The sequence below is a fragment of the Stigmatopora nigra genome, chromosome 9 (genome assembly GCF_051989575.1).
Source record: "Stigmatopora nigra isolate UIUO_SnigA chromosome 9, RoL_Snig_1.1, whole genome shotgun sequence".
Lineage (NCBI taxonomy): Eukaryota > Metazoa > Chordata > Actinopteri > Syngnathiformes > Syngnathidae > Stigmatopora > Stigmatopora nigra.
In genome coordinates, this window is record NC_135516.1 from 1,694,207 (window position 1) to 1,721,376 (window position 27,170).

Below are 27,170 nucleotides of genomic sequence, written 5' to 3' on the forward strand. Positions count from 1 at the left end.
CCTATTTCATATTCTGAATTAAGGCAGCTTTCAAATGACATGCTATGCATGACTATTCAAACAAAAATATTAGTTTAATATAGTTTGTGTGTTTCATCAAAGAATTCACTTTTTTGCCTGCGATTTTGTGGAAAACGGTGCAGGGTGTACCCCACCTCCTGCTAACAGAGGAAATGCCTGATGTGAATGACAACAGAATCTGGCTGTGAACGCTTGGAAAATGGACTAAAGCCATGGATCGAACGCAATTTAACACCTTTGCTAACGACTTGGGAGCGTGAATGCCGGTGGCCAACATAGTAGTTCAGGCGTCGCACAAGTTACGTGACAATATGGAACGAATTGTCGATGCCGATATAACAGCGAAGAATATCAAAAGGCGTGGGAGTGATACATGTAGCGAGTTACAATGGATTGTGGATGACTGGGTTCAAGTGTCGGCCAGCACTGTTGTTTGAGCTTTCACCAAAGATGGAATGAAGTTTCCGGAATGCACAACTCTTAGTGTCAGTTGAGCCTAGGATGTTGAACACTAAACTCTTTATATCATAGTGTGGCTTTTACCGCTATAAAGCATTATCAAACTTAGTTTTGCTCGTAATGTCTTTAAAAAAACACGCTAGCGGCTAGCCTAACATACGTTAGCAGCTACCATAACATATTAGGACAATTCACCGAAAGACGTTTTGCCGTTCGCCAAATAGACGTTTCGCCAACGGACAGTTCGCCAAATGGACATAAAGCCAACGGACATAAAGCCAACGGACAGTTCGCCGAATGGACATAAAGCCGACGGACAGTTCCCCGAATGGACATAAAGCCGACGGACAGTTCGCCGAATGGACATAAAGCCGACGGACAGTTCGCCGAATGGACATAAAGCCGACGGACAGTTCGCCGAATGGACATAAAGCCGACGGACAGTTCACCGAATGGTCATAAAGCCGACGGACAGTTCGCCGAATGGACATAAAGCCGACAGACAGTTCGCCGAATGGACATAAAGCCGACGGACAGTTCAAGAATGGACATAAAGCCGACGGACAGTTCACCGAATGGTCATAAAGCCGACGGACAGTTCACCAAATAGACAAAGCCGACGGACAGTTCGCTGAATGGACAAAGTCGACGGACAGCTAGCCGAATGGACATAAAGCCGACGGACAGTTTGCCGAATGGACATAAAGCCGACAGACAGTTCGCCGAATGGACGTTTCGCCGAACTGACATTTCGCCGGACAGACGTTTCGCCGAAAAAAATAGATTTTATTATTTTGTTCAACATATAAAAGTGGGGATGTTTCTCATTGTTGTTTTTTGTGCCGAGTTTGAAAAACTTATATACACGCGATCCGGGGGCGGGGCGAGCGCGCAAATCCCGTTTCGGCGAAACGTCCGTTTGGCAAACCGTCTTTCGTCAAATCGTCCGCTCACTTAACATAGGTATGATAGCAGATAGCATAAGCCTAGTGTCAAGCTAGCGCCTTTTCAAAACGAGGTGCCCTATGTATTGACAAAAAACAAAAAATATACCCGCAACTGAGACTGCCGCCTATCAGGCTATTTATAGGTGTGAAAATACGATATACAGATTTTTAATAGAAATGTAAATTAAACAATTCAAATTCATCAATTCGAATCGTATTGTGTTTTCCAAACTATAAGTTGCCTTCTTTTCCCAATACAGTCATACTTCTACTTATGAATGCCTCTATGTGTGAAATTTCCAGTTTAGGAAAGCATTTTCCATGCAAATGAGTGCCTCGAAATTAGAAACAAATCCAAGTTACAAAAAAACCCAAAACGTAAAAGCATTAATTATTCGTTATTTCATTTGAAAATATTGTCACGGATGCATTGAAGCTAACTTTAAAACCTCCCTACTCTATCTTGAGCTCTCATTGGCTGTCTCACAACAACCACTGTTTCAAGATTCTCTCTTTCGTTCTGACTGTTTTTTTGTTGAGTTTTTTCAAGTGTGGATAAAGAAGTGGTCAGCGTGGGACCCAATAGTCTATCACACAACTGTGAAGTTGATTTGCCAAACAAGTAGTCGAGGGCATAAAATCAAACGTTCTAGTTGAAATAATGAAACTCTCAACAATACGGGGGAATAAACGATAAGGCATTCGAGAAAGAGGCAGCGAGCATTGCAATAGCAATAATAATAAAAAAATCAAAGAAATGCTGGAGATGTTTAATAAACTTTATCTCTGTGGAAGAAAGTGTTCACGATCGCCCACTTTGACGAAATTTGTCTGTTGCATTATAGAAGCAATATTAAAAAATCACCAAAGGGAATCGTTTTTTCAAAATGTCCGTCAACCAGCACGGCAAAGGGTTAAATCCAAAAAAGGAAGAACCAGTAGCGACTGATAAAACGGGTGAAAAATTACATTCGCAAGAAATCATAAAAGGTTAATGTTGGTTGTTGATTAATGTAGTTTACCGTATTTATTCGAATAAAAGCCGCCTACGAGGATATGATGCATCCCTAAAATTGTCTTAAAATTGTTGAATTCGACATTTTTCCGTGCATAAGCCGCCCCGTTTCTCAATTTTCACCTCCATATTTATTATTTTAATAGGGAGTACACGTGTTACTTTGAAGGGAAAATCTTAAGAAAAATCACCACGTGGAATTTCTGAGATACTGTATGAATCAAAAGAATATTATTAGGGCCAGTATCATAAGTTAATATGGCTTATTCAATTTGAAAAAGGACAAAGGTTTATCTCAATGAAAACCCGGTGCTTTTTAAGGACATAAAGTACAATTTTCTTACCAGAAGTTTAAGATGTGAAGGCCAAAATATCTCGATGTTTTTCCATTATATAGATATTCATATTACCCGTTTTATTTCATAATCACAAATGTACAATTCTTGGTTCAAATACAGGTCACGTCCCACCTATGTGGAGTTTGTATGTTGATTTGAATTGAATGCTTTCATTGTCATTATAGAAGTAAATTGAGATTTCAAAGCTTTCACCACATAGGTTTATATTTTAATGATCGACCGCAAGATCTTCGATCAGCCTTAACTATTGTGATGTGCAGAGCACGTTTAATTACGGTAAGAGGAGGGCCCCCGAGCGAGCAATAGCAGACACAATATCATGTCTGGCCAATCTGAGCACGTGTACCTTTGGTAAGATGGCAGTGCCCCGAGCGAACAGTGACGGGAACATACGTTTTTTCACGTTTATGCAAGATACCGTTGATTATTTCCTTGAATTTATTCATAGACGTCAAAATACCTTTTGTTTAGCGTTTCAATCTTTTTCTCTTTTCTTTATTTTGAAATAATCGGCCGCATTGTCTTGCATCATAACGTCACGGCAGCATTTTGTTGTGACGTCACCGTGTCATCGTCAGTAACTTGCAGTTTCATGCATGTCGGGTAAAAGCCATACCCTCATTTGAATCATGATTTTTGTGTCCGACAAAACTGGCTTATATGTGAGAAAATACGGTATGTTGTTGTTTGAATTCTTAATGTTGCGTTTATAAGACGTGCTTAAGTGTCCGTGTGGATTGGATTGGATTCGATAACTTTATTCATCCCGTATTCGGGATATTTTGTTGTCACCGTAGAAAGAGGGTGAGGATGCAGAAATAAGAAAGCCATTTTAGACATAAATAGATAACAAGTTAATTAATAAATACATGAATAAATATATAAATAAAGAACCGTGTTGCTGAATCTGTTGCAAGTATCTGTATCATATTTGAAGTCTGATGTGTAGAGGGAGAAGAGTGGGGAAAGCACTGTGCCTTGTGGGGCCCCCGTGTTGCAAGCTACCACATCAGACGTACAGTCCTGGAGTCTCACATATTGTGGTCTGTCAGTGAGGAAGTCGATGATCCATGCGGCAAGGTGATTCCTTACTCCAGCCTCTTCCAGTTTCCCTCTCAGTAGGATCGGCTCAATGGTGTTGGAGGTCAAAAAACATCATTCTCACCGTGCTTCCTGTGTTCTCCAAGTGTGAAAGAGACCTGTGCATCAGGTAGGTGGTAGCATCTTACACACCAATGCCTGGACGATAGGCAAACTGCAGAGGGTCCAGCTCTGCATTCATCAGGGGGCTGAGGTGGTTGAGGATGATCCTCTCCAATGTCTTGTGGGAGGTTAATGCTAGCGGCCTGAAGTGGTTTGGCTCCCTGGGGTTTGCAGTCTTTGGAACTGGGACCACGCAGGAAGTTTTCCACAAGGTGGGGACCTTCTGCAGACTGAGGCTGAGGTTGAAAATGTGCACAATCACTTTTCCAAGCTGATCCGCACACTCTCTCAGTAGTCTGGAGCTGAGGCCGCCTGGACCGACCGGTAGCCTTCCTTGCCTCGATCTTCTTTAGATGTTTTATCACCTGATCGACAGTGATGCAGAGACCGGTGGAAGAGGGGGAGGAAGAGGAGAACGAGGGGGAAAGAGTTGCTTCTGGTCTGGGGAGTCACGGGAGTGGGGGCAGGGCTGAATCTGTTAAAGAACTGATTCAGTTCATTGGGCCACTCCCTGTCTCCGGGTCTCTCTCACTGTTGCCTCCAGGGCCCAAGATGGTCCTTAAGCTCCTCCAGACCTCTTTGGTGTTGCCTCTTTGGAGTTGCTTCTCTAGCTTCCTCCGATAGATGGTCTTTCCCTTCCTTATCTCTCTCTCTCTTCAGCTCCTTCTGGACCATTTTAAGATTCTCCTCCCCAGACCTAAAAGCCCTTTTCTTCTTGTTCAGGAGGGCCCTTAGATCCCTGGTGACCCATGGCTTATTGTTGGAGTAACAACGGACCTTCTTTGGGGTGCAATGTTCTCAACACAGAAGCTAATATCAGTGATGCAGTGGGTCAAGCTGTCGATGTCATCCCCATGTGAATTGCACAGCATCTCCCAGTCGATCATCTCGAAACAGTCCCTCAGTACCATGCTGGTCTCCTCAGTCCATCTTTGTATGATCCTCGTGGTAGGTTTTATTTTCCTCACCTTAGAGATGTAGGTGGGGATCAGATGGACCAGGTTGTGGTCTGAGCGGCCCAGTGGGGGCAGGGGGACTGAGCTGTATGCCTCCTTTGTGTTGGCATACAGCAGGTCCAGAGTTTTTCGTTCCCTGGTATGGCACTTCACATACTGAGTAAGGTGGGGAGAGTCGAAGTCAACGGAGCATGGTTAAAATCACCAGAGATAAGGAGAGCGTGGGGTGTGACGTCTGTAGTCGGGAAACAGTAGCGTGGAGCAGCTCGCGAGCATCGGCCGAAGGAGGTATATACGCAGTTATTACGATAATATGCGAGAACTCCCGGGGGATGTAAAACGGCCTAATGCTAACAGCTACTAGCTCGATATCTCGAGTGCAGTTGCTCCTTCACAGTAATATGCCCAGGACTGCACCATCTACTATTAATAAAAACAGCTCGTCCCCCACCTTTCTTTACCGCTCTCCTCAGCATCTCTGTCCTCACTCACCAGCTGAAAGCCACCCAGGGAGATGAGAGTCTGGTATTCGCTCATCCAGCCAGGTCTCCGTGAAGCACATAATGCAGATTCTCCGATATTGTTGTTGTTGTATGGTAAGCTATGTTAGCTCTTCCATCTAATTGGGGAGAGATCTTACGTTCCCCATAATAATAGATGGAATGCTGGGTCTGAAGCGTCGCTTTCTCTCCTGACATTTTCGCCCAGCTCTGCATCCTCTTACTCTTTAACTCCGCGGGGAAGTCCAGGGGAGTCATGTAGCCTCAAGAAGGTTAAGGGTTAGGATTCTATCCCATCTAACTATAGGCAATATGATGCGTTAAGACGAGCTGCATTATGTCACACGAAAGGTGCCAAAAGTTGCCCCCCCCCTGTCAAGATAAGCAATATTGAAAATGAATGAATATTTTGGTACTTTATGCTAGCTTTGGCTGGCAGAATATGCTTACCAAACTCATTAACAAGTGCAAAATGTGTAACGACAAAAGAGCTACCTGGCTCTAATATGTGATGATGCTTCAATCAATTTTCATTGAAAATAAAACATTTAATTGTCACGTTTAGATTAATAACTTGAAAATACACACTCTCATCCTCCTGCGTTCCAGGCCTTTTGTTCAGCTCCGGTCCCAAAAAATCCTCATTGTTGATGATTACACACAGGCCACGAGGGATGTGAGTCATTGAGTAGTACTCTGTCTGAGACACAAGCACACATAAATCAATAAGGTGATCATAACTGTCAGTGTATGAATAATCTCTGAGCTGTTGGATGTGTGTAGAAACCTGATCAGAAAGTGAGGTTCGTTGGGTGTTTGTTTCTGCATCTGAGGATAGAAGGCTACGATCTAAGGATAAACAAAACAGTCAGCACTCACTAGCACGTATACAAGAAATAACTCCTGACAAGTGCATTTTAAAGAGACGTACAGTTGGGTGGAGCCGGAGATGAGGACATACTACTGGAGATAGTTACGTCCTGCCAAAAGAAATCACAAGATATGAAACCTTTTCCTGTTGGTGTTACCCATTGAACAGATGGATACACACCTGGAATTTCACATTAAGATTAGTAGAAGGTTGACTCAATGGCTGAAGAGATGCACCTGTAAGTGAATTTTTTTGACAAATAAAAAAAAAAAAGTAATTGCAGTATTTTGAATTTATAGGGAGCAAAATTTGAGAGGCGAAAAATCCTGACTGGGTAAGAGTAATTAATGCTTAATCCTACCGTCCGCCAACAATTTTGTAGTTTATTAGCACCCCCCCTCTCATACACACATACATACAGGGAATGTCAACTGTATATGTATATATGTATGTGTATGTGTCTCTGTGTGCCTGTGTATATGTGTACGTGTGTATATGTGTGTGTATGTGTGTATATGTTCATGTGTGTGTGTATGTATGTGTATGTTTACGTGTAAGTGTGTATGTGTGTGTATGTGTATGTGTGTAAGTGTGTGTGTGTAAATGTGTGTGTGTAAGTGTGTGTGTGTAAATGTGTGTGTGTAAGTGTGTGTGTGTAAGTGTGTGTGTATGTAAGCGTGTGTGTGTAAGTGTGTGTGTGTAAGTGTGTGTGTGTAAGTGTGTATGTAAGTGTGTGTAAGTGTGTGTGTGTAAGTGTGTGTGTGTAAGTGTGTGTGTGTAAGTGTGTGTGTATGTAAGCGTGTGTGTGTAAGTGTGTGTGTGTAAGTGTGTGTGTATGTAAGTGTGTGTGTGTATGTGTACGTGTATGTGTGTACGTGTACGTGTATGTGTGTACGTGTATGTGTGTATGTGTATGTGCGTATGTGCGTATGTGCGTATGTGTGTATGTGTGTATGTGTGTAAGTGTGTAAGTGTGTGTGTATGTAAGTGTGTGTGTATGCGTGTGTGTATGTATGTAAGTGTGTGTGTGTGTGTGTAAGTGTGTGTGTATGTAAGTGTGTGTGTATGTTAGTGTGTGTGTATATGCATGTGCGCATATGTGCGTACATGTATATATATATATATATATATATATATATATATATATATATATATATATATATATATATATATATATATATATATATATATATATATATATATATATATATATATATATATATATATATATATATATATATATATATATATATATATATATATATATATATATATATATATATATATATATATATATATATATATATATATATATATATATATATATATATATATATATATATATATATATATATATATAAATAAATAAAATGAAAGGGGGGCACTAATAAGCTACAACATTGTTGGCGGACGGTAGGATTTAGCAATACATACACACACACACACACATACACACACACACACACACATACACACACACACACACACACACACACACACACACACACACACACACACACACACATACAAACACAGTGAAACAGAAAGACATTAAATATTCCATACTTTGCTTGTATTTTTCGACAATTGAGGCCAGCTGTGGATTCACATTCATCAGTGTTGACTGCAGCTCTTGTAGAGATGATTGCGAGAGAAATCCCACTTTTTCCAATTCAACAAACACATCCAGCACAGTCTACAATTGACAGAAAAAAAATTAGCTTGTATAAAGAGGGTGTGGAACGGAAAGAATGGTAAACACGCAAATATGTGGTCAGCAAGCATGTAATAAGTATTTTAGCCTGAAGCATACCGGAGGGTTTTTAGAGATTTATTTATTTTCAAGTACTTTTTTAAAGCACTGTAGTTGAATGATGCACAGTGACACCATTTGAAGCAAGATAATGTTGAAGGTCTTAGAAGCTGGTCTGTAGTTGACTGTTCCCACCATCGTTCAAATCTGCTTATCTTAGAAACTGACAGCTGAAATCTCTGAGTTACCTTTTTGTAACCTCCCCCTAAACCATGATGTTGAACAATCTTTGTTTTCAGGTAATTTAGCTGTTGTTTTGAGGCCCCCCCATGTTGTCACTATTCAGTGAAGATGCAAAGAGGAGAACAACTTGCAACTGGCCACCTTAAATACCTGTTCTCATGATTGGCTTCACCAATAATTTGTGCTATAGGTATTCATATTAATAAAACAACTAGGGTGCCCAAATGTATGCACCTGCCCACCTTCAAGTCATTATTGCACACTAGGTAAATCCTATAAACTTAATTTCACTTCTGAAATATCAGTTTGTCTGCCACATGTTATATTTAGAAATGAAAATCTTGAAAATTATAAGGTTTGCCTTTTAATACGACTGCATGTGCCTTCAACTGGTGATCGTTGTTGAATTCTAAAAACTGTTTCCAAGTGTTTAGTTGGTTTCAGTATAAAATATCCAATCAATTTCATTCCCCTTAACGATTGTGTCCCACTTGTTGAATTTTGGCATTTAAAAAAAATGTATATCTTTATGTTTGAAGCCTGAAATGTTTGAAGGTTGAAAAGTTCAAGGGGTCTTAATAATTTTTCAGAGCACTGTATATTGAAGACCTTGGAATTAATTCGTTGTTGAATTCTAAAAACTGTTTCCAAGTGTTTAGTTGGTTTCAGTATAAAATATCCAATCAATTTCATTCCCCTTAACGATTGTGTCCCACTTGTTGAATTTTGGCATTTAAAAAAAATGTATATCTTTATGTTTGAAGCCTGAAATGTTTGAAGGTTGAAAAGTTCAAGGGGTTTTAATAATTTTTCAGAGCACTGTATATTGAAGACCTTGGAATTAATTAGACAAGCTTCATGTAAAAATATGAACCCCTTTTGAAATGAATTTTGGAAATAGACATGCCACTATAAGAAGAAAAAATGCACAGCGTCATTTGAAAGTTGGTTTAGTGTAGGGGTGGCCAAGTCCAGTCCTCGAGAGCCCCTATCCGGTCTGTTTTCCACATTTCCCTCCACCAATGCAGCTGAATCAATTAATCTGGATCGGTACCCAGCTTCTGGAGAGCTTCCTGGGCTGATTGGACAGATAACCCCAAAGTATGGGTGTGAGTGCATGGTTGTCCGTCTCCTTGTGGCCTGCGATTGGCTGGCCACCGATTCAGGGTGTCCCCCCTCTCTGGCCGGGAATCAACTGGGATAGGCTCCAGCACCCCATGCAACCCTGAAAAATGAGATGAGATTGGTTCTAAAATACGAAAAAAATAACAAAGAAGTTATGAAATCTAGAGGGCCAAAATAAATTTCCTGTATCTGTTTTTTTATTTTGAAATTGTCGCAGCAGCGTTTCGACTCGCTTGAGCGTGCTCCTTGACCTGGCCTCCCAATAACTTTTTTGTTTTTCCGAGTGAGGTTATAGAAACGTTGTTCTTTATTTAAAAGTACTGGTGCGGATTAAATGAAGAAGCGAACCCTATTATTCATCAATGACTAATAATACAAGTTCAATTTAATGATAAGTTGTTTTGGATTCATAGGGTTAGCTTTCTCCTTACAATTACGTTCTTTAGTTTTATGATTATGGTTTTATGATGGTGAATTAATGACCATTAAACATCTGTTAAAAGGAGTGGAGTCTCATAGGCAAGTTTTGACGTGCAAGTGTGCCAAAGGCATGCATAAGATGATAAACTGCACACCGGAAAATATTCACATTTTATCGACCTTGTGAATAATTGACTTGTAACACAAGCCAGACAAGGATCACAGGTGTTGTGTTGAAAATATAGAAATGACTCGAATAATTGACTCATCGTGAAGAGTTAACAGTACAGTGATACCTCTACATAAGAGCAGCTCTACCTACGAGATGCTCGATACGAGGAAAATTTAGAGCAAATAATTCTTTCTAGATACGAGAAAAATTTCAAGATGCGAGAAAGCCAGGTGGCCATGACATGAGAGGCTGTTTATTATTGTAGCGCACTGTCTTTTTTTGTCGCATCTCTTTCGTGTGTAACAGATATCTACGAGCACTGAACAATTTCTTCACACGAGTTTCTCCTACACATGGAACAGAAAACGCACATGTGCGGGCAAAAAGAGGGCTTTCCGGGTAATAAAATATACTCGTGCACACAACACCAATAGCCAATGGTTTTATTCTCCGAATAAAACTTCATTACCTACAATCAATACGTGGTTAGGCTGAGCTGTTGCATTTCCTGTGATTCCTTACTTAGCCTGTTAGCTCTCGCGATCACTCATTCAAGACTACTTCTCGTTGGCAAGTGGTGGTGCGTTGTACTATTGTGAGGACATTTGTGTGCATCATTTTTGGAATATTTTGAAGGGAATACAACAGCAAACAGCCCATCGATTGGGAACGTGAGCTTACCCGGCCAGAAAGTAAAAAAATAAAAATAAATAAACAATTAGAATTCCGTTATGTGAAAAGTTACATTAAACGTATGTTTGAGTGTGTCTGTATGTATTAATCCAAGTTAATTTAAATTTGTTTGCTCGGTTATAAGTGCGTTGTCGTGGAAAGTAAACCCCACCAAATAGCTGTATGTCTGTATTCTAAGCAGACGATACATCTTAAAGAATATAAACATCACATTTTAAAGGCGGTAGCAAGTCTGATTTTGAAGATTATGATGAATCTTGATCGGGTTTTCTTACTTTGCACTCATCCATTTTTCTCTGTTTAATCACATGGCTCAAGAGAAACTTCATACTTTGGAGATTTTCCTTAGTGGTTTCATCATATATACGGTACAGCATTTCCCTGTTCAAAAAGTACATGCATTGGAAAACGAAATTAGCCGCAGGCACAAGGTAATTCAGAAAAGAAACTAAGAACATTCTTGCTGCTTTTACCTGTAATTTGACAGCATAGGAGATGCATCTGTTTCCACTGCGTCCTCTCTGTTTGTCCTTAAGTGCTGGAGGAGATCAGGCCTATTGATTGTGCGAAGTAACTGACCAAGAAATTGAGTGGTCTCCATGAGATTTCTTTCTTCCAGTTTATTCAGCAAAACTTTTGCATCTGTGACCTGATGCAAATTGATATAATAATTGGAAATTTATTCCACTTTGATAAATATTTGAAACATTTTACAAAGTAACAACTACTCTAATCTCATTCCTATCGGGGAATTTTGGGCTAATTGTAGAATCAAACTCTATCCTAGTGTTTCCCAACAAGCGTGCCGTGAGCAATGCTCAGGTGTGCCGAAGGAAATTACAAGGAGTCATACAGCGTAATAATCCAAGACTCCTTACTCAGAGATTAAAATTGAACTATTACAAGGTTAAAATTGAAATATGAATTCATAGATTGTACTATAAAAAGATTCAAATTCTTTTTTATGTAAAGTAAACTGGAAGCTCTTTTGTTATCCGGGCGTCAACTTTTTGCAACGTCAAGTCTGTGTGAGCACAAAAGAGCTTTTCTCGTAATGTTAGGTGGTTGAAGTAATATTGGGAAGAAAAAATGTCGTAATATTACGAGATTTTATTCATTCTCCTGTTTTTCCAATACATGAACCGGAAGTTGTTTGGTTTCAGGGGCATTAACTTTTGGCGACGTGAAGTCTATGCGAGTACTTTTTGCGTTATATCGGACGGAGAAGGCAAAAATGAATTAATTCGTGTTAATAAAACAGAACGATTTTATAATGTTAATACAGGTGACAGTTTTAAATTAGAAGATTTTGAGTTAGTGGTGTGCCTTGTGATTTTTTCAATGCAACAAGTGTTCCGCAACTCAAAAAGGTTGGGAAACATTGCTCTATCCTACCTAACTTCAGTTAAAAATACTCTGTAAAACGTATATAGTAGGTGAGGCTCACTCCTTCTATATCTCTATTGTTGAGAACATCACGGCACAAGAAGCAGAGAGCAGCTACTTCAGGAGAAGCCAGGTCTTGTGTGATTTGGATCATTTTCTGCCTGTCCATCTCAATAACACGGTGTATACCTTGAAGACATTTTTAAAAAAATAAGAAAACAGCACATGACAATTTAAGGTAACAAAAAATATGAAAACAAAGGTAAAAAGTTCACATACAAAATTATTTTTAAACAATTAGACCAGGGCGCCAGCATTTAATGACAAAATAGCCATTTGGGCCACATTCACACAGAAAAGCAAACATGGTAAGGAACAAACTACTGTGTTTTCTCGCGTATTAGCCACCTCCACGTATAAGCCGTGCCATGAAAATTGCCTTGAAACCGTTCAATTATACAATTTCTCACGTATAATAGGCCGCCTGACTCAATTTTCACCTCAATATTCATGGTTTTAAACCACCGTTGAAGCAGCTTTTCGGCGGGAGATAGCTTTGAGGAGCTTGGAGAGTAGTCACACTCTCGGGCCTCTGAATGGTCCACTCCCCCACCTCTGCAGACGTGGCCTTTAACTTTCATTGTATCTGCCTCAGTGTGTGTTCCAGTGTTCGAGTTAATTTAAGTGTTGGCACGTAGCCCCAACATCTCCTCAGTAGGTAGAGGCGGCTCTGGCCTCTTTTATACAGGGGATCTATGTTTGTGGACCAGTCTAGTTTGTTGTTGAGGTCAACACCCAGGTACTTAAAATTCTCCACTATTTTAATGCCTGTACCCTGGATGTTCACCCGAATGGTCTATTAAGGATTCCTCCGATAATCGATGACCATTTCCTTTGTCTTACTGATGTTGATGTAGAGGTGGTTTTGCCTACACCAGTCAACAAAGGCTGTGATGACTCCCCTGTACTCTAGGTCATTCCTGTCCATCAGTCATCCAACAATAGCGGTGTCATCAGAGAACTTCTGGAGGTGGCAGGTATCTGTATTATGTTTGAAGTCAGGTGTGTGTAGAGGGAGAAGAGGAGTGGGGCGATCACTGTGCCTTGTGGGGCCTCCCGTGCAGCAAGTTATCACACCAGACGTACAGTCCCGGAATCTCACATAATGTGGTCAGTCAGTGAGGAAGTCTATGATCCATGCGGCTAGGTGGTTCCTTACTCCAGTCCTTCAGTACCATGCTGGTCTCCTCGGTCCATCTTTGTATGAACCTCTTGGTAGGTTTTATTTTCCTCACCATAGGGATGTAGGTGGGGATCAGATGGACCAGGTTGTGGTCTGAACGGCCCAGAAAGACTATGCCGAACCTATTCCAGCTTTGTTTGGATTTTAAATCGCCTCTGAAAATGCCTGCGATGCATCCAGCATCGTCAAAAGCAGTGGTTCCCAACCTTTTTCTCGCCGCGGACCGGTAAAGCTCTTTCTATTTTCTCGCAGACCGGCTAATGGGCAGGGCGACAACTTAAGACAAAATTGTGGGGGAGTGGGGTCGGTGCACGAAGGACATCAAAAACGGCAAAAAAAGTCCCAAGCACAATAGCAAGTATTTCCTGTGTATACGATTCCCAATTTTCACCTCCATATTCATGGTTTAATAAGGAGTACAAATATGTTACTTTGAAGGGAAAAAGAAAAATTATCACATGGTATTTCTGAGATTCTGTATGAATCAAAAGCACATTATTCGGGTCCATATCATGAAGAAGTTAATATGCCTTTGTAAATGCAAGATATCAAACTATTCAATTTGAAAAAAGAAAGAATTCTATTTTGATGGGAACCTGATGCTTTTAATGACAGAAATTTTACGAAGGCTTAGGTCCTGACGAAGACAATGAAGATGAACCTCAGCCTTGTTCCTGTGCCGCAAATGAGCCTCATGGTTTTATTGCAAGCAAGGGCTGGTTTGAAAATTTTCTCTCAATGGGGAAGCCTCCTCGACAGACCAAGAGTCAGCCAAAGGCTATTTCTTGGAAGAGTTTCCTTACATAATTCAATAGAATAGTTGATTATCATCCAGAGGAAGTTTATAACAAAGATGAGACTGGCCTATTTTGGAAGAGGATACCTTCACGAACATTCTTAATCAAAGATGAACTGAAAATGCGGATCATCATCATGTGTGGGAATGATGCTGGCTTCGTTAGATTTGATTACATTGGATAACTTTATTCATCCCGTATCTGGGAAAGTTCACTGACACAGTAGCAAGAGGTTGAGAATAAGGAAGTGTGGTAATGCCAGCCTGAGTCTACGAGTTTGACTGTCCTCAAGCTTTAAAAAAACAATAACAAAACCTTGCTGCCTGTCTCCTGGATGAGCAACCGGAAGGCCTGGATCACGACAGCCTTCACAATGGACTGGTTTTTGAACTGTCTGGACTGTGCAGGAGGACTGGGACTACAACTCACATTACACTGTTATTTTTGGATTTACAGTGGTACCCCGAGATACAAGCTAAATGCGTTCTGGGACTGAGCTCATATTTCGATCTACTCATATCTCAAATAAACGTTTATCGTAGAAATGAACTAAAAACAAATTAATTTGTTTCAACCTCCTGAAAAAAGACTAAAAACAGGAAATTGGATTGGAAAAACATTTTTATTTGTTCTAATTCGCCATTTATTAATAGAGTAACAAATAACTGGTGATTACGATGTTTAATAGAACTGAAATTAGACAGATTTCACGGAGGGTAGAGAGAGGGACAGAGAGAGACTTTTTGCCCGGCAAAGCGCTTGTAGCATAACAAATACATTTAAATGAACTTGGATTACGATACAGACACACTAAAAAAATCTAACCTTACACTAACCTTAATTCTAATTTTGTTTTACATTTTTATACCTTTCATGTCTGTTTGACCCGCCTTCACCCTGACTTTCAGATGGAGTTTTTAAAAAGAACCTATTGAGGGTTGTTTGGTTTTGTCTTCCCTTCAAAATAGTCCCAAAATGATCCACAAAAATGTCCTCACAATAGGATAACGCACGACCACTTGCCAAGGAGACGTAGTAAATATAAGACCATAAGGCACAATATAAATATAAGACCATAAGGCACACTAAAAAGTCTTACTTTTTCTCCAAAATAGTCAGGGCGCCCAAAACCTGACAGAGCACGTCTGGCCGAAACACTTGTTATATAGAGAAAAGACAGACGTGGGTGGCCTCAGGCATGTGGAGTGGGGGGTGTGGGGGTGAGAAGACGCTAAAGGCACGCCCCTACCAGGTACCCGAATATAGTGTGGGCATGTTCTTTATTGCAAAACAATTTTGGTTTGGTTTCAAAGGCCCCCCGAACATGAATAATACAAATAGACACGCTTACGAAGCTCAGTTCAAAGTTCAAGACACCAATTATGTAGGGCAGTGGTCTCAAACCGGTCCTCAAAAGGGCCGCAGTGGGTGCAGGTTTTCATTCCAACTCAACAAGGATACATTTTGCAAGTGCAATCAGTTAATTAGATTCAGGTGCTACTTATTTTAAAGACACCTGATTGGTTAAAATATCAGCACTGGATCAGTTGGAACAAAAACCAGGACCCCCTGCGGCCCTATGTGGAACCGGTTTAAGACCACTGATGTAGGGGAACATGGGAATAGAGAGCCACAAGGGAATTTTAGATCAACTAATCCAGGGTTGGCAAATGGAGGAAGCAGGAGAACGAGCTTCGCCAAGTGAAGAAGAAGCTGAGTTGCGTGCCCATCTCACAGCAGCGGTGAAAAACCAAGTCACGAAAATGAAGCCTGAGCTTGTCGTCATTCCCGGAGGCTTAACTAAAGCACTCCAACTGCTGGACATCAGCATCAACCGGGCGTTCAAAGCAACGTTGCGAGCGGCATGAGAACAATGGATGATAGGTGACGAACACAGCTTTACGCAGGGTGGCAGGCAGCCCCGGGCTAGTTACGCCACTATTTGCGAATGGATTGTGGCCGCTTGGACTGCACTGTTGTTCGAGCTTTTGCCAAAGCCGGCATAATTTCTGTCGAGCCACATGGCAATGTGAGTGACTCTGACAACGAAGAGAAGGAACATGGCGTTTATAATGAATCATTTTTACAATTGTTCAATTCGGACACAGAAAATTAGGACTTTGATGGTTTTGTGGGTGATGATTGATCAAAACATGAGTACATTTAAAATGTATTTCCTTCAAAATATTACGAAAAGGATACACACAAATCTCCTTACAATAGAATAACGCACAACCACGTGCAAACAAGAAAGTATATATAATTATCGTTTTAGCGATCGCCTCGCCATTTGCAATGACTAACGGAAAAAAAACACTGAAAAAATAACATGCGGCGCCCAGTGCTCGCAAAGACACTAGACGAGGGAGTTGCGGGGAGAGATATTGCCCATGATGTTCTAATAAGCAGCCTCTCGCGTCCGCTCGATGCTCGTATCTCAAGATAAATATTTTCCCGAAATTTTACTTGTATCTCAAATTGCTCGTATGCCGAGGTATTGCTGTAGAGTGGTACCTCGACATATGAGCGCCCCGACACACGAGCAATTTGAGATACAAGTAAAATTTTGGGCAAATATTTATCTTGAAATATGAGACAAATTTTGATATACGAACACCCAGCGGACGCGAGAGGCTGCTGAAAAGAACATCATGGGCACTGTCTTTCTTCTGGTCGCCACTCCCTCGTGTAATGTTTCTACAAGCACTAGGCAGAGCGTTGCATTTTTTTCAGTGTTTTTTATCCCCGTTAGTCAGTGAGACTAATACGAGGAGTATACTACGGCTCGTTGGCAAGGGGTCGTGCGTTATCCTATTAATATCCTATCCTGTTCAGGGGGACTTTATCTACGGCAATGCACTCGTAAACAAACAAAATTTTAATTAACTTGGATTAATATATACAGACACACTCAAACATACTTCCCCTACTTATGAACATTCAAGTTACGAACAACGGTACATACTTACATGTCTGCAAATTGAGTTTTGTTGAAAAATGTTCGTAAGTTTGATTTTGTATTGCGCACGCTAATACCGACGCCTGGCGCTGTGAGAGCTCAGGCATCCACCTTCCTCTGCCCAGTTTGTTGCAGTACGGAAGTTGCGTAAGTGAGTGACGTATCTACAGTTCACAAAGAACCTTTTTCAATTTTATCATTAAATATCTCTTGCATCCATTATTCAATATGGTTGGTGAAAAGCGAAAGGCTTCTAGTGAGGGAGGTGCAAGGAAGAGGCAAGCCATTTCCTTTGAAACGAAAGTGGCAATAATAAAGAAGCTTGATGCGGGTGAGAAAGTGGTGAGCGTTGCACGGGAATACAACTTGAAACCATCAGTAAATACCATTTATAAACAGAAAGATCGAGTAGCAGGACCCAAATATTGAACGTTGCACAAAAGTTGCAAATCAATTGAATGATGCCATATAGTGCTACTGCATTTATGATGAAAAAAAAGAAGACTGTGCAATCGTCATTAGATAGCTTCTTTCGGACAGTTTCTAGTAAATCTCTCTCTCCATCTCTCTAATGTATGTGTACAGTACTGTGTGTATTGTCTTCATTTTATTAAATGTTTTTTTCAGTACAAAACAATGCTGGTTACTTATACAAGCTTTAAACTTACAAATGCACTTGTATAACCCGTGAATATACTTGTATAACCCTTAAACATGAATTATAATGAAAAATATAGCACTGAATGAACTTAAATTTGAACAATTTCAACTTATGAACAATTTCAACTTTTGAACAATTTAAACTTATGAACAGGTGGTCGGAACGTAACTCGTTCGTAAGTCGGGGAGCATCTGTATTCCGAAAACGATGCACACAAATGTTCTTACAATAGGATAATGCACGACCACTTGCCAACAAGAAGTAGTCTTGAATGAGTGATCGCGGGAGCTAACAAGCTAAGGAAGGAAAACCAGGAAATTCAACAGCTCAGCCTACCCAAGTATTGATTGTGGGTAATGAAGTTTTATTCTGAGAAAGGGTGCTATTGGCTATCGGTGTTGTGTGCACGGGTATACTTCACTACCCAGAAAGCCCTCTTTTTGCCCCCACATGCGTGTTGTGCGTTTTCTGGTCCATGTGACGGAGAAACTCGTGTGAAGAAATCGTTCAGTGCTCGTAGATATCTATTACACACGAAAGAGATGCGACAAAAAAAGACTACAATGATAAACAGCCTCTAATGTCATGGCCACCTGGCTTTCGCGCATCTCAATTTTTTTTTGCGTATATTGAGCTGATTATTTGCTCGAACTTTTCCTCGTATCTCGAAATTCTCGTATGTCGGAAGTCACAGTACCACTGTATTTTGAAAGGAAGATAAAAGCAAACAAGCCTCGATAGGTTGAATCTGAAAGTCAGGGTGGAGGTGGGGTAAAATTTCTAATAAAATTATAATTCAGTTTACTGTAAGGTTACATTAAACTTATTTTTGAGTGTGTCTGCATTGTAATCCAAGTTCATTTGAATTTGTTTGTAATGTACGTGTGTGTTGCCGTGCAAAAAGTTACCCCACTCGCTCTCTGTTCCTTTCTCTCTCTCCTCCACAAAATCTGTCTTATTTTAGTACTATTAAACATATTTCAGTAATATTAAACCACTAGTTATTTGTTACTTTGTTAATAGATTGCGAATTAGAACAAATAAAAATGTTTTTCCAATCCAATAACCTGTTTTAATGGGGGTTTTCAGATGGTGGGAACGAATTAGTTTGTTTCTTCGTTCATTCCAATGGGATACGTTCATTTGAGTTACGAGTAACTCACGTATGCGCAAAGCATCACGGGCATAAACGCAAGCTGATTGGCCAGCTGAATACTCGACTCCCCATTGGCCCATTCACTACAGTATCCCAAGCTTCTCTCGATGCCCATTCTCAGTCCACGCTTATCTCGTCCTATACAGTACGCTTCTCGCCAAGTTAAGCGTAAAAGTTTTGTGAAGCCCTTTGTGATGCCTCCCAAACGCTCTCTATCCCTTGGTGCATCTAGTGAACCGAAGAAAAAGCGAAAGATGTTAACAATTAACGAAAAAGTGAGTTTATTGGACAGGTTGAGAGCAGGAAATAGCTACGCGAGCATAGCCCGACAATCTGGCCTTAATGAATCCACGATACGGTACATAAAGAAGGAAGAGAAGAACATCCGCAAAACTGCTGCAATATCTTTCACGAAAGATGCCAAAAGGATTGTGAACACCCAGAATAAGGCCATGGTGTAAACGGAAAATGCACTGGTTATTTGGATGCGTGATTGTAGGGCAAAGAAAGTCAGCCTGGATAGAAACATAATCCGAAGTAAGGCTAAATCATTGTTTGATGCTATGGTGCCTGAGGGCGGTGACGACGACGACAACGTTCAAGATGAAGAAGAAGACGACGACGACGAAGATGATCCTCTGCCTGGTACCTCAAGCCAAACCAACCCACAACCACGTATGACTTTCGCTGCCAGCAAGGGCTGGCTTGATAAGTTTAAACGTCGAGTTGGACTTAAGAGTGTGTCGTTGTATGGAGAGGCAGCCTCTGCAGACGAAGCAGCAGCGAGGCATTATGTTGAGGATGTGTTCCTGGAAATGATAGAAGAAAATGGCTATGTCCCGGAGCAAGTCTTTAATATGGATGAAACGGGACTCTTCTGGAAGAGGATGCAAAAGACAGGTTTCAAAGCTCACAAGGATCGAGGGACTCTGCTCTTGTGTGGCAATGCTGCAGGATTCATGCTGAAGCCCGGCCTTATCTACAGGTCACTGAATCCTCGAGCATTGAAAAACAAGAACAAAGCCTTACTGCCAGTGTACTAGATGTCCAGTAAAAAGGCATGGATCACCAAGGCCCTCACACTTGATTGGTTCTTTAACTCTTTCATACCACAGGTAAAGCTTTACCTGGCTGAAAAGGGAGTGGTTCTCTTCATGGACTGTTCAGGAGGTCACACAACTAATTTGCATCATGAAGGAGTACATGTGGAGTTCCTTCCCCCCAACACCACTTGCCTTATACAGCCCATGGATCAGGGGGTTATTAGGGCCTTCAAAGCCCTCTACACTAAGTCGACAATGGAGGGTCTCATCTCCTCCATTGAAGAGCCCGACGAAACCTTCAGCATCAAATCTTATTGGAAGTACTACAACATAGCTATGTGTCTGACTAATATTCAGAATGACCTAAAGGACATAAAAGAACAGACACTCATCTCCAGCTGGAAGAAATTGTGGCCAAACAAAATCACTCAAGACTATGAGGATTTCATGCCTAACGAAATCCATCACTCTGCCGTTGATAAGGCTGTCAGGCTGGCTTGGTTGGTGCAGACTGAAGGCTTCTCGGATATGACGGCTGATGAAATTCCAAATCTCATCGACTGCCACTCAGAACCACTGACAAAGGAGGACCTACAGGAAATGATCAAGTCGGCGAGTGAGGAGGACGATGAGTCTGCTACCGACGAGGGTTACGAAACTGATGAAGGTGGCCTTACTTTGCATAATTTGCAGAACCTCTTCAATGCTGCCAAAGACCTCCAAAAAAAGGCCAAAGAAATGGACGATAAGGTCGAGTTCAGCAATCGCATTGATGATGTCATGGCTGTTTATAAGCGCATCTTCATCGGCCAAAAAAAAGAACGTTCACAACTCCCAATAACGATGTTTCTTACGGGCAAAAAAACAGCAGAAGATCCTCCATCCGGACTACTATGATGTTTTTGAAAGCTGAATAACAGTTTACATGTATTACATTTACAGTTTTTTAACAGTTTTTTTTACTGTATATACTGTATTTGATTTGTATGTATGCATCAACATAACACCTGCATTCTGATGTGGAATAAAACACCTGAATGAACAGCATATTAGCTTGGTGGCGCTTTTGTGCACGTGTTATACGTTTTTTTTAAGCATTTTTGAAGGGGCACCCCTACTTCACGGATTTTCAGTTATCGCGGGTGGTCTCGGTCCCCATTAACCGCGATAACCGACGTCCCACAGTACTCAGTCCCGGAAGAAAAATTAAGCTCGTATGTCGAGGTACTGCTGTATTCCCAAAAAGTGTAATGAGTGAATCGGATTTTTTGATATATATTTTAAATTCAAAGCATAGATGGTCATGTATTTTTGGTGGGATAATATCGATCTTTGTGGAAGCTGTGTTTTGAGGATACGAAAGCGTGATCTCATTGAAAAAAAAGTAATAAAAATGCCTGCTCCACTTTTATTTCTTCATGAAAGCTGACAAAGACAAATGATTTTCCATCACAAAAAAGTCGTGCCAGTAATGTACAAAAAAAACTTCTTCAAATGCCAAACTTACCTTTGTATCGCGGGCCGGACATAAATTTTTTTCAATGCCAGAGGAGGAACTCAATACTTCACAGTGGGATTGGTTATTGCAAAGAAAATATCAGTTACGTTAAAAAAAAAATTAATTATAAGAGCATCTGAAACATTAGGCTCCAAGACAAATATAAACTTGAAAATCTCCCGAAGTCTCGAGAAAGAACTTATTTGCTTGGTTAATCATTTCTGGACAAATGATGTTTGTAGCTAGATTTCTTAAGGCGCAGTTGGGGCCCCATCTAACAAGCTGCCATCTTGGAACAGACACTTTCTCAGGTGGCTTTATATAGGAAAGTAGGATGACTGTTTCTTTTAGTATATTCCTTATAACTCCCTGATTTTTTTCTGGAAAGACATTTTTTTTCCGCTGATGCTGAGCCCCAGGACAGCTCAGTTGAACCACTTTCCGTGGCCACACGCAAATGCAACATTCTGCGACGAAACGGCACATTGGAGAGGCCTCCAAGATGCCTCTAAACGCCACACGAAGCCCACTAAAAATTTCAAGTATCTTTATATTTATATATTTATATATTTATATATTTATATATTTATATATTTATATATTTATATATTTATATATTTATATATTTATATATTTATATATTTATATATTTATATATTTATATATTTATATATTTATATATATTTATATATTTATATATTTATATATTTATATATTTATATATTTATATATTTATATATTTATATATTTATATATTTATATACTCATATTACTATATTTATATACTTGTCAAGTCATTGATGACAACAATGCCTATGTCTGATAAAAAGGATAAAATAAAACACATGGCAAAACACCTCGGAATAAGTCTGAAAAACCACTGCTCGTACCATCCGCACAGCATGGGACTGGTAGGGAGAACGAATGTACAATAAAAGTAAGGCTTAAGAAAACCATGGAAAAGTTAAAGGAACCACGGCCAGAATGCCTATCACTGGTCAAACCATATATGATGAGAGTACCTACCAGCTCGGGGTTAACACCCTTTGAGATAGTTCATGAAACCCCATTCTAACTTCCCCTATGGGAAGAAGAACAATGGCAAGAGATTAAGGGTGAGGCAGATCCACTCAAATAGTGGATGGTAAAAATGTTTAGAGAGAAACTTTTCCAAAGTATATGTAAGCTGCCGTTATCCCCTTTGTCTCCCTTACAGGAGGTGGTGAAGCCAGGTGACCGGATCCTGATCCGAGTCATAAAAATGAAGTCCTGGTTCTCTCCACGCTGGGAAGGCCCATTCATGGTTCAGCAGTAAAAATCGCTGAAAAGTCGACATGGATTCACCAATCCCAGGTTAAGTTAGTTCGAGACATAGGTGACTGAGTAGACTGTAAATCGGACGTTGCCCAAACCCTTGTCCGTGAACAACTCATCTGACGTCTGCTCACCTGTCACTTGCACCCCTCTTAACCTTGACCTTCCATAGACTTTGCACCCTCACCACACAGAAGCCACAATGAAAGCTGTTGCCACCCTCATCACAGTGACTGTACTGTCAGTGGCAGCCGGGTGTGGCTGTTTGCCCCGCCCATAGAGATTCGAGTTGGAACGAGAGATGGTGCCATGTTCCTGTCACAGAAAAGAGTGAAGTAGTATGAGAAGAAAAGACTTCAAAATTGTCGACCAAATAGGTGAACCAGGCCAGAAAGACAAGCTGACATTCTCCAGCCTTGTTCATCAAATTGAAAATGGACTGAATAGCGGTTACCTAGATGTGGAAATCATTGATGCAGTTATCAGAGCTATCTCCCCCAGTTTGCAGCTATGTAATTACTTGGAATAAAAACCTAACATCACTCTTCCCACACTCAAATGCATCCTACGCGCTCATTTTCAGGAGGAGTGCTACCGACCTCTATAAGCAGTTAGCTTCTGAAGTGCAGCATATCAAAGAGACTACTCAAAGTTTTTTTATGCGAGTCTTGGGTCTTAGGCAGAAGGGACTGTTTGCATCCCGAGAATCATAATGAGGACTCCAGTATGACCCAAGTTTAGTCCAGCATATGTGCTTGCACACGATACTTACTGGGCTTTAGAGTGACAGTGTCCGGGTAGATATGCCGCCTCTCTTGCTGGACTGTAAAACTTCAGATGAGCTGTTACTGGACAGGTTAAATATAGCATGTGCTAATGAAATGGAAAGGAGAAATAAAAAGAAGTTTAGCACCCAACAGACAGCGACACATGTTAGCAAAGTACAGTCAGAAGACCTACGACCTACTAATCGCCCAGTAGAAGAAAAACAAAAAATGCCCCCTGAGGTACAAGCGGAGTTTACTGAACTGAAGACAAGTGTTACTTCTCTTAAAAAAGCCTCAGTCCTACCCCCACCTTCCCTGCTCAACAAAATTACTACAGCCAGCCCCCAGCACCCCACTGGAACACTAGCCGCCCCGGCCTATGTCCCGAGAAGATGTTTTGCCTGTCAGCGAGAAGGGCGAGATGTCCAGTTCACACACTGTTACCGGTGGGGGAGTGGAGAACATTTCCAAGCTGGATGTAAAACCCGACTTGTCAGGCCACTAAGAGAAGCCCCTTTAAATGACTAATGGTGTCCTTGATTGATTGATTGATTGATTGATTAGCCTCTCTGGTACTGAATTCTGGGGGTCAAGCTTCTTTTTGTTCTGTGTTGTGTTGTATGTCGTAGTGATAGAAAAACCGGTTACAAATGTTCTCTTAATCGTCTAGTTTTAAAAATTCTGCGACCAACTTTGGTCTTGTCCAGAGGTCTTGGATGGTTAGATTTGTGGGGTCATTTGTACACGAAAAAAGATGTTCAGTATTGTGGGGGGAAAAGTTGCATTTTGGGCAGGCATCTTGTATTCCTGGATCGATCCTGGACAGGTAGCTGTTTAGTTTCCTGCTGTAGCCTGATCTGAGCCTGGCGAGCTCGGATCTCACCTTCCTGCTCAGCAGTTTTTCTTCTTGGTTTATTAGAGGTGGTAGGGCATTGAGGACTTTGTTGGGTTTTGCCTTGTTGAGGATGTTTTGAACTTCTTTGGTGTGAATGGATTTGACGCATTGTTTGTAGTCTTCTTTGGTAGGATTTGGCTTGTCGTATTCTTTTTCTATTTCCTTGCCATGCTGTGTGATGATGGTCTTTTTCATCTTTCTTGGTTTCTGGTTTGCTTGAAGAAGTCTGCGACCTGGATGGCCTTCAAGATGGCATGCCGCCAGGTACTGCTTTCCGATCATTTCACAGTGCTCCTTCAGAGGCATAACCGCGCACTCAGCATGCAGGTGGTCTATGGCTGACATAGAGAGACATCCGGATGCTATCCTGAGTGCTTGGTTTTGAATTGATTGACGCCGGTTCCAGTGTGTGTCTTTAATTATTGGCGACCATACTGGGCTCGCATATTCAAGGACAGAACGGACGATAGATTTGTATGTTAGGAGTAGTGTTTCTTTTTCACAACCCCAGCTGGAGCCTGCTAGTGATTTAAGCAGGTTCAGCTTTTTCTTTGCCTTTGCAACTGTCTGCTTGATGTGCGGGCCAAAACAAAACATAGTGTCAAATGTGACGCCAAGTAGTTTTGACGTTTTTTCCAGTTTTACTGGTACCCCTTTGATGGTGATCTTGGGATGGAGGTTAGCTTCAGCAGTGGCTGGGGTAAACCAGGTCACTGTGGATTTCTCCGGGGACACAACCAGCTGTCGTTCTTCTAAGAAATCTGCCAGCTTCTCCAAGAAGTTGTTGGCTTTGGCAGAGAGAGATTCGACGTTCGTACCTTTAACGAAGATTGAAATATCGTCCGCATATTGTATTAGAAAGACATCTTCAGGTATTGCAGGAAGGTTAGAGAGGTAGAAGTTGAATAGTATTGGTGAGGTAACCGCTCCTTGCGGCACCCCTGTCCTGACATTGTGCGAGCTGGATGTAGCATTCCTGAAATTTACTCTTGATTGTCTTCCTGACAGGTAGCAGTTGAGCCATCTCTTTATACAGCTCGGTAGGGTGGTCAAATTCAGGTCTTTGAGTAGCTTTTCATGAGAGACCATATCAAATGCCTTGCTAAGGTCGATTTGGACTAGCAGGGTACGGTTTGCCGGTTTATTCTCATTAAAGCCGCCTGCCACTGATTCTGTGAACTCGTGCAGAGCTGTGACAGTGGAGTGGTTTGACCTGAAGCCATGCTGGATGTCAGGGACTGGTAGATGTTCTGTGAGGGTTGGTAGAATAACTCGTTCTAGGATCTTTATGCTGGGACATAGAAGAGAGATGGGACGGTATGATGAGGATTCATTTGCAGGTTTACCAGGTTTGAGAAGAGGAATAATGATTGAGGACTTCCAGATTGCAGGAATCGAACTTGTTTTCAGGGACAGGTTAAAAATGTCGGTTAAATATTGTAGTCCTTTGTCGCCTAAATGTTTAAGGTGAAGAGTAGATATTTTGTCTGGGCCTAAGGCTTTCGAAGCCTTGGCTTTCTTTATTGCTTCCTTTGTCTGGCTTATAGTAATTGGTTCTATGTTGTTGTTGTTTTTCTTCAGGTCTTTTGTAACTCGTCTTGCTGTTCTTGTTGTCTTGTGGGGTATTACTGATGAATATTGTTTGTTGAATTTGTCCGCTATTTTCTTTGGAGTTGTTATGTATTTACCTTTAAATTTTATTGCTTCGTTGTTGCTTGCTTGTTTGCCGCCATTTAAATGTTTTATCAGTCGGAATAGTTTGGTTGTGTCCGATTTTTTGTCTTCAATTGTTTCTTTCCATTTCTCTCTCCTATGTTTGTTTATAATTGATTCTATCTCTCTATTTAGTTCTGTTATACGTTGGGAGTCCGGGTCAGTTTGTCTTAATTCGTCTCTTGTTTTTATCTTGTCTATTGCTTCTGTTGGTACCTCGGGTAGTATCGTTTTTATTCTTCCTGCTGGAATGGTTTTGTTGGCTATCTTATTTATAATTTTCCTAAAATGTTGTTCACCCCTGTAGACATCTGTTGGGGCTGGAAGTCTGGAGAATTTGTTTTCTGTTTCAGTCTGAAAGTCTTGCCAGTTAGCTTTACGAAAGTTGATGAAAATCCTATTTTCGCTGGTTGTTGGTCTGATGTCAGTTTCTATCTTGATTATGATGGGAAGGTGGTCGGAACCAAGGTTGGTTTTGACCTCCCAGGAGGTGTAGGACATCAGGGATAGGCTTGCTAAGGATATGTCTGGTGATGATGGTTGTCCGTTTGTTGGTAGTCTTGTTGGGTTGTCTTCGTTAATAGTTCCAAAATCTGCATTTCCTATTTCGTCAGCAATGTCTCTGCCTCTGTCATTACTTAGTTGTGAATGCCAGAGTGTGTCGTGAGCGTTCAGGTCTCCTAGGATTAGGGTATCTTTCATCTGGAGGAAAGGAAGGATAGATGCAGAGTAGCCTGTGCCGCAACTGCTAGTGGGGGGGATGTACAGATTGATGATGTCGATGTTGTCGACCTTGATGCCCTGGCTTTCCAGGTGATTGTCCTTTGGCAGGTCATGTATTTGCTGGAAATGGATGGCCTTGTGGACAAGGAATGCCAGGCCTCCACCTTTGTCTTTTGCCCTGTCTTCTCTTATAAGGGTAAAATCGGCCGTATTTGGGTCCTTTTGGTTTGGCATTAGTTTTGTTTCCTGGAGGGCAGCAATTTTCACCTTTTGTTCAT

General features: G+C 41.0%; 1 protein-coding gene across 2 annotated transcripts in view; it reads right to left on the reverse strand.

The window, feature by feature from the left end:
* casp8 (caspase 8, apoptosis-related cysteine peptidase) overlaps positions 1 to 21,949 on the reverse strand; it is a 29,819-nt gene extending 7,870 nt beyond the window's left edge. Inside the window, exons 1-9 of one of the 2 annotated variants that reach the window (XM_077724682.1) lie at positions 21,490 to 21,945; positions 12,185 to 12,312; positions 11,211 to 11,386; positions 11,013 to 11,118; positions 7,898 to 8,027; positions 6,512 to 6,567; positions 6,392 to 6,440; positions 6,248 to 6,309; positions 6,049 to 6,160 (exon numbers count right to left, since the gene is read on the reverse strand). In XM_077724682.1, the coding sequence (XP_077580808.1) occupies positions 6,049 to 6,160; positions 6,248 to 6,309; positions 6,392 to 6,440; positions 6,512 to 6,567; positions 7,898 to 8,027; positions 11,013 to 11,118; positions 11,211 to 11,386; positions 12,185 to 12,312; positions 21,490 to 21,511 (841 nt within the window). In that variant the 5' untranslated portion in view covers positions 21,512 to 21,945. Of the gene's footprint in view, positions 1 to 6,048; positions 6,161 to 6,247; positions 6,310 to 6,391; positions 6,441 to 6,511; positions 6,568 to 7,897; positions 8,028 to 11,012; positions 11,119 to 11,210; positions 11,387 to 12,184; positions 12,313 to 21,489 lie in introns of both variants that reach the window. The other variant, XM_077724684.1, reaches the window with a different exon arrangement.
* Between the last annotated feature and the right edge of the window lie 5,221 nt (positions 21,950 to 27,170).